Source organism: Stegodyphus dumicola, chromosome X2 (genome assembly GCF_044657685.1).
Source record: "Stegodyphus dumicola isolate Sdum_Otavi_A_Nest chromosome X2, ASM4465768v1".
Lineage (NCBI taxonomy): Eukaryota > Metazoa > Arthropoda > Arachnida > Araneae > Eresidae > Stegodyphus > Stegodyphus dumicola.
In genome coordinates this window covers 11,390,289-11,399,210 of record NC_140781.1, presented here as the reverse complement: position 1 = coordinate 11,399,210, position 8,922 = coordinate 11,390,289, and the positions used below count along the sequence as shown (strand labels likewise).

At 30.3% G+C, this 8,922-nt stretch overlaps 1 protein-coding gene across 1 annotated transcript in view; it reads right to left on the bottom strand.

The window, feature by feature from the left end:
• Window positions 1–1,055: 1,055 nt before the first annotated feature.
• Window positions 1,056–8,922, bottom strand: part of Ostgamma (oligosaccharide transferase gamma subunit) — a 44,643-nt gene continuing 36,776 nt past the window's right edge. Inside the window, exons 9-10 of the mRNA XM_035351227.2 lie at window positions 7,376–7,466; window positions 1,056–1,469 (exon numbers count right to left, since the gene is read on the bottom strand). Coding sequence (XP_035207118.1) covers window positions 1,454–1,469; window positions 7,376–7,466 — 107 coding nt within the window. The 3' untranslated portion in view covers window positions 1,056–1,453. The remainder of the gene's footprint in view (window positions 1,470–7,375; window positions 7,467–8,922) is intronic.

Genomic DNA, 8,922 nt, shown 5'->3' with positions numbered 1-8,922 from the left:
AAAATGCAGAAAAAAATTAAAACTGACCCTTGATGCACTTCTCAGATGATACGTAAAAGAAGATAGCTTATGAAAATAGTGAACTAATTCAAGAAGCCTTTTTAAAGGTAGCACATACAATATATGAAAAATTTAAAAATAAATCTTCTGACTTATTGAAATAATCTGTGAATAATCGTGCTGTAAAATAAACATCTACTTTTTACATAACTTGATATATGAAAAAATAAAAAGTCATGAAATTATGTACAATATATATACACACTTTATTAAATTTTGAAAATACTATATATTTATTATGAATCAAAGGCTTCTGGCAACCCTGTATTTAGCCACCACAATGTACCATGTTACTTATCATATTTGCTCGTTTCTTTTCTCCGCACATTCTGGTAATTTTTACGATATTCCAAGCTTTCTCATCATTATTCATTAAAATTATTTCAATTATCATACGATTGTCTTAAAGTGTTCAGTAACTAATGTTGTCTATTTTAAGTCTTCAAAAGGTAATTACTTAATTTTTTCTATTGTTAAAACTGGTCACCTCCTCATGAACTTCATTTTACACTCTCATAAAATTTCATACATTTCTGGTTTTTTTTATTAAGTTGAAATTAAAGCTAATAATATTTCTTAAAGTGCCTCAGAATATTAAATTGAATGGAAATCTCATATTTTCATTTTTACATCAAAAGTTATAAAAGATTAATTTTAGAGCTTCTAGCATCAATCAATCAGTTTTTAAAGGAAATTAAAAATGCTACTCCAGTAACTATGCAAATGTTAAGGAAATGAAGTAGCATATAGCTGCCTGGATTACACTCTGCTCAATGCAAAAAGAACTTTATATATACAGTCCTGTCTCACTTTACTGCAATTGTTCATTTTTTTTTTTTTTTTTTTTTTTTTTTTTCTGGCAAATGAAACTTGCAATATTCACTTACTGCAGAGAATAAAACCTGCAATATCTTGAGTTATGCCTGTACCACAGGATGGGGTTGTTTTCAGAAATAATCATTTCTTTAGATACACGAATATAAAAAAACAGTGCAGTATGTAAATTTCATTTTTATTTGTTATATTAATGTTTAATAAAATAATTTTCTGATACAGTGGTAGGTCAATTTTACATAAATTTTATCCATTCTATACATAAAATAAGAATATTTATGAATATCTGTACAAAAACATAGATTTTATTAATTAAACAGTTATATGTCATACACAATGTATGACTATTTTCAAAAGATACATTTCTAAACGCATGCTATGTATAAATAACTTTTAATTACATAAAAAATGTAACCAACAAATGCTATTCACATAGTATAAGGCATGTTAGGATTTCCCTTTCATTTGTTCAGTCATTAGTGCTTCTTCAGAAATGGTAATTACACATCTTGCATCACATTCATAAAAATATTTAAGACCTGCTCTTCTCATAACCATATTACTTGATAAGAAAACTGAAAAGAAAAATACAATGAAAATTTTGAGTCAGGCAGAAAGTGATCAAAATCCATACTGAAAAAAACTAATCAAAATAAACACACGCACATATACTGAAATGATTCAAGATGCTCAGCAGATGGTTTCAGCGAGATGGTAGTACTGTTGCCCAGCAATTCATTAATTTCTACCTTAAATCCATCATGTAGCATGTTAGTAAGTCTACAGACTGAAGAGACCGCTGATGCTCATTCCACAGATATCTGGGCACCTGGTTGTCCAGGTGAGAGTTCCAGACCTTTACTGTAATGGTCACTGAACCACTCCTGTGTAACCTGTGACCAGTACTTATTATCCATTTACTTATTATCCATGATATAATACTTATTATCCATTTGAAAGAGAGCATCCTTATGTGGGAATAACAGCATGAAGAGGAAGATTATAACCATGAGTTCAACAACAGCCCAAACTCATAACAGTTCCATGTAGTATGATAGAGAGGACTCATTCAGGACCACTTAAAGATGCTCCAAACAGACTACCATCATTGACTTATACAAGTATGGATGCAGAATGTCTTAATTCAAAAAGAAATTTTTATTTTCGAAATGTACATTTTACTGATCTGAAAAATATGAAATCTTACTAAATCTAATGTATAGCAGTATACAGTTAAGGCAGTAGCTTTCAAGTTTGCATGAAATTATTTTCTGGTCATTGCTAATTTTATAAGCACTTTAATATGCAAGTAACTGAATAAAATGGGCATTTGCAATCAGTGAATGATCTATAAAAAAATAAATTCTTTACTATCGTACATTGCCAGAGTGCAAGTACTATTGGTAACACTGAAAGGTCAGAAATAAATTCTTCCAAAAACTATTTCTGACTTTAAGTAAAATTATGTCTAGTAAAATATAAGTAAGTAAAATATTTTCTATAATAAGATTTCAATATAATTTATCTTCTTGTACCATAAACTATATTATACGTTTGGGCAGTAATAGTTCATGGTTCCAGCTGAAAGTCAACAGTTTGTAAGTATGTATTTCATCAATTGCATAAGTACATATATTACAATGTGATTTTCTCTTTAGAATGCAATGCATTAAAAATAAACGAGATTTTTTACCCCCTCAAATATTATAGCAGTATTGCAATTAATTTTTACTATAATTTTTAGATTATATTCAAAAAATAAAGTTTCCATCTCAATTTTTTATTAAGCTTAGATTTTCTTCCTCGAATTATTTAACCTAAACAACAGTGCAAATAATTTAAAGCCATTATTAAAAATATAGATAAAATATTCAGGAAAAAAGTATTAAGTTATATCTAAAAGTAATTGTGAAAAATCGAATAATTTAATTTGAGATCATTATCTGCTGACTGCACAGCCTAAGCTATTACTCCCCAAGAGTACCACGACCATAAATCATGTGGTTTATGTTGGGGTTCAGCTAGCAGATGAATTCCCTCTGGAATGAGCCGTCTACCTGTTATATGAAGTTGTTGAATGCATCAATCATTGGTTTTCATGGCCATATTTTTCATGACTTACACAGGATTTTCCACTTTTGATGTATTGCTGGAATATCTGTGCCATGGTAGTGTCCAGCAGTTTGACAGTTGCTGATAGTGAACATATGGCCTTGCAAATGACTAATGGTCCGCAATGAAACCAAATTACAGAGGCTGTATGCACATTTTTTAGACGACTTTGCCATTAGAAAAAATCGCCTGCTTGGAAATTTTTAACTGCAACTATATTTTTGAAAGTGTAAATTAACATCTGTTACCTGACAATTTTGTTTTTCATGACAGATGGCACTTTTAAAGAAGCAATAGACGGAAGGCTATGTGCCCTTTCCGAAGAAAATTATTTGTATTTAGTTATTAAGAAGTGCTGTGAAAGGCATTTTTCCGTATCTAATGCAACAATAGATAATATTATCAAGGAAAAAAAGGAAAAAATGTCAGATTTTGGATTCAAGAAGAAAAACTGTTCAAATTACATAGTCAAAGGGAAAACGGAATGTTTCAAATGTTGCACAGTTAAGAACTTTAATGTTAGAAGACAATCTGCAAAGTCAAAAGTAAAGTTGCATAATCATTAAAATGCTCAGTGTCAACTGTAAACAAAGAGATTACTACTGATTTGAATCTTAAAATGGCGAAAAATGTAATGTGCATCGTCTTTCTCCCCAACATATAACCGAAAGCAGAATGCACTACAGAATTCTCAGTGAGAAACAATTATTCAAACAAAAATGGAAAAATGTTATTACAGTAGATGAATCTTGAATATATTTAAATGACTGCAATAAAAAAAAGATCCATTTATTACCATCAAAGACAAGAAAAAATCTTACAACATGGTTCAAAGAATCTAAAGAAAGTTTTTTTTACAGGGATTTATAATTGTTGCTGGTCTTTGATATAACGACAAATAAAAATTAGGGAGAGTGCAGAAAACTGTTAAGGTCAACTCCACATATTATGAGGAACATATTTTAGATCTAATTTTGAAATATAAAATACATTCTCTTTACCCACAGTGCCATCAATCAGGAGAACTGCATCATGACAAAGCAAGCAGCTACACTTCAAAATCCACTCAATTTCCTGGAAAAAATGGAACAAGAAAAATGTAACCCTACTAAATCTCCTGATGTATAACGCATGGAATTTTGGACTTTTAAAAAGAAAATTGTCCAAACATTGAACTACAAGCCTCCTTGGACTTCAGAAAGCTGTTCAAGAGGAATGGATAAAATACCTATTTTGGTACTAAGAAGGGCTTTATTTTCTTAAAAATTACGGAGTAGAAAAATAATGAATAATAAGGGGTATCAAATGAGACATTTAAAACAGAAAAATTTTAGGTACAATATTTCTGCAAATACAATGAAAATTGTCTAAAAAATGTGCGAACAGCCACTGTAGATTGCTGTCACTGCCTTTATCCATGAAAAATTCTTTGCCATACACACTGAAGCTCTGATTGTAATCTACACTAATAGCAGTCAGTTTATTGTTCCTACTGTGCTCATCTGCATGGTCACATTGCAAGTAAATAATTTGTCTTTCAGCACTCCCATATACATACAGAAAGAGAGTAAAAATAATAATCTATTTCATTAAAAATGTATATATGCATATAAAGGAACAAATAAGATTTTTATACAAACACCTGATACATGAATAACATAAAAATTAGCAAAAATGTCTATACTAGCAAAACTGTTCTAATTAAGAATGAGAAAATTAAGATATCAATCTGACCTAAGAATAATTAATACTAGTTTGTATAAAAGTTTCATCAAGTTCATTATAACAGACTAAAATTAGGGCAAATAGGCTCAGATTCATAATCAAAATTTTCATCTACTTCCATATATTGACTCTATATTAAGTTTTATACACAGTTGAAGTTAAGAAGTTTGCATTAACATAGCACATAAAAAACTCATCAGAATTCATACTAATAATTTATTAACACTATAACATTTGAAGTTACTTTAATAATGCTCTAATGAGTTACATATGAAATAACATTCCCATTTTTTAATATAGTGGCATACATAAGCTGCAAAGGAATAATTGGCTGAAAGCAAATGATTTAACATTCAAATATGTCACATGATGAGCAAGATAAAAGATGAAAAAGAAGACGAGCTAAATTTTTCATTTACTCCTATTCATAGAAACTATTTAAGCTGCTCTGTTTGTTGTTGTTAAAATAAATGTTAGATCAAGGAGATGCCAGAAAGAATATTCAGTCAAATTGATGATTTAAGAGTTTCTTTTTAGGCATACCTGCTGTTCGTTTATTACACCATCATATTGCAATTTACTAAAATTTGTCACCTATGCATAGGACTTAGTAATGATGAACTGAAGAAACAAACATTTAAGCATATCCAAATATGCATAAATGAAGACATAGCTGATCTTCATTTACCTGCTCCACTTTAAACCTCTAATGGGACATGAACTGTAAACAATAGTGGAAATATCCATATCTCAGGATACTAACTGAATGTTGACTGAATCTGTCATGTGACCTGTATTGCTCAAGATATGGCTCTACTTTCTTCAGATTACATTGTATATTTGATCACAATAATGCATTACATTCTTGGAATAAAATCATTCCTTTAGAAATGAATTCTCTCTGTATATATCAATGTTTGGCAAACTCTTCCTGATTCGTTATGAAGGTGTACTTTCTCAGTCAGATACGATGACAAAAAACTGAGAATACATAAAAATTGTTATAAATAAATGCAGGTTTCAAAGCAAATATGAATTCCAATTGAATGCCCTCAACTTTTTACTTTACTGACTAACTCTGCCAATTCCATGGCAAGCTGGAACAATGGAAATTGAATATGCACTCTTAGTCAAAACTAATTTTAAGTACACAAAAATAATACTTTACAGCATAATCAATCAATGTGACCTGCTTTTTCGTCGTATGAGAAAAAGACAAACCAAATTACCATTATGCAATGCAGTATGATCAGTCTCTTCTGGGAATAACACAGTGAAATCATTCAAAGTGCTTTGCATAATTTACGTCAGTTTTTTGTGCCTCTAAAGTGTCATTAGGTATGATCTCTGAAATGGAAAGCTATCAGATATTCAAAAGATTTTCGAAGTTTCTAAATAATCATGTGTAAGTTATATTTACATACCGTACATAAAACGTATGAATATATAAACATCAGAACTTGCTAATTTTAAAACTACTGCTTCCAATTTAATAAATTAGCTATGAAATTTTATAAACAAAATTTATTCTCAGGTTCTGGTTCTTTATCTATATAAAGTGCACAGATAAACTGATGAACAAAAGCAGAAAGTATGAGCTTGCTGCTGAAGATTCTGACTGCTCTTTACAGAATGGATGCAGCCAACTTTCAAATGTATTGCATATAACAGAAGTTCTGCTCTAATACTGATTTGACAACTATTGATTTGTACATGACAAACTATTAAACAGGCAAATAATTTCATTCTGCATCTCTGAATATTAAATACTTCAAAAACCACAGAAAGGGATACAGAACTAATGTAGAGCACATTCATTCAGAATAAACACTCATGGTACATTAAAATGATGAGCAATGGTTGAGGAATGGGGCTGCTAGCACCTCAGAAAGCAAGCTAACACCAAAAATGTAGAACATTACATTAAATCACAGCCCAGCTCAGAAATGATATTCATCCAAGTTATCAATTACTACACCGTGCAGCATACTCTGTGCTTCCCACCTACAAATACAGGCACTATATGTCTGGAATGATACCAGGTAATCTGCTTCACCTGCACCATGGAACATATTATCAGAACCAGTTTTATGTGGTCTAGTTAGATAAGTCATGTTTTCAAATTGTTTCAAACAATGAGTCAATGACATGCATGAATCTCATTGCAAACCATTTGAACTTCTTTATGACTATAACATATGATGATAATGTTTTACCACCATGATAAAGCAAACTTCCATCATCATGCATATGTAGGCTGAGTGAGCACTCGATTGATGTTCAAATATTCCACTGCTCTTTGTGCTCAGAATAAAAACCTCATTGAACAATCATGAGAAAATGCAAAATCTAGTAAATACCTTACAATAAGGCCACATTCTTGAAATACAGACTATATCCAAACTGACATAGCATTGCAGATTCCAAAACTTCACTCTGTACTATACTGAGCAGTCACAGATGAACTCATGGAGCATGAAGCAGCTACATGTTATTTGCTAAGAATTCCAAATGTTTTGGTACTTTAGCTGATTTAATAGTTGTAAAGTATTAGGCACACCTTTTCAAGGCTAAACTTGCTTTTCTAAATGAAAAGTACCCATTTAATTAAAAATATCAGAATTTAGGAAGAAACATTACATACCTGTAAGGATAGCCTTGTGCTTTCATTCTAAATACTGATAATAATAGACTAAAAAATATGGCAACCAGGGCAAGTCCAATAATAGCCATGACTGTAAATGAAAGAATATGTTTCCGATTAAATAATCACATACACACACACACACACAAAAAAAAAAAAAAAAAAAATTTCATTCTATTGCTGAACATCTGCCAGTTTTCATTTCATGTACAGTGTTAAATCTCATTAAGCTCAATAACTTAACTAAACAAATGTATTAAGATATAACTGAATTTAATAAAAAATATTTAATTAAATAACTGATCTAAATTAAACACAGCTTGCAAATGCAATACGGCTGAATAAACTCAGTTCTTCAGTTGTTTCCTAAATTGAATTCCATTTAAAACCGAGTAGTCTGCATTTTTATATTTGGCTATAGTAGCCATGAAACTGCAATTAAAATAAAAGGGTGAGGAATCCTTCCTGCATCTTTATATCAAAAAACATTTTAAAAAAAACATAGGAATATTATACACTATCCTCTCCCCAGATTACGTCCTCATCATCAGACAAACTTCTATTCAGCTTCCTATACAGGAGAAACGGAAAGGGATATTTAAAATCTCACATAGGTACTGTATGTAGAAAAGAAGAATCTGATGAGAGAAATCACAAAAATCAGCAAATTATAATGCACAAGTAGGAGGTAACTCTAAATCACACACTGTAGCTAAGAAATTTGAAATTTTATATACCTCCATGCATTCTGAAATGCAAATAAAAGAGTAAATATGACTCGCACATCAGATAAATTGGAAAGCTGATAAAAAAAGATAGACTACATACTTGTATCTGACTACATCACATACTTATATGTGACTTGAAAGCCTTATAAAGTATAAAATACAGTATAAAAACATTAAATTTTCTCAAAACTTAAAAATGCTTATAACCATCCAAATGTCAATAAAAGTGTAGTTTAAGATATATTTTTGAAAAATTTAAAAAGAGAAAATGAAAAAACTAAGATTTCACATTCTTGATCAAATATTTATACCTTTAATTACATCTGAAATTCTATACAATACATTAAAGAAATTTATACTTTCTTTGCTAAATATAAAATATATTAAAGAACATCATCCGTAAATACAAAAAGTTACTTAACTATAAAACAGCTAAGCAACAGAGATTTCATAAATGGTCACAAATAAAAATAATCTGATGATATCTGTCATTCAGCTTATTTTTATTAATGATCATGAATGGTTGTATTTTTTTTTTCTTGTATTTTTATTTTGGGGAAGAGGCAAACATTTATGAAAGTTTTTTTGCCATGACTACTCCAAGGTTACATAAGAATCAATTTTTCATCCATTATCATATTTATGCCGTGGATTAAAAATTTTATTTATATATTTTTTATGCACTCTACCATTAGGCACTAAATGGAAAGGAAGGGATGCCATGTGAAACGCCCTTTTAAGGGAAACTGGCTCATATGCATGTTACACAAAGGGAAACCATGAAAATGCCCACTTGCTGGGTCTCAAACCCTGGACTAA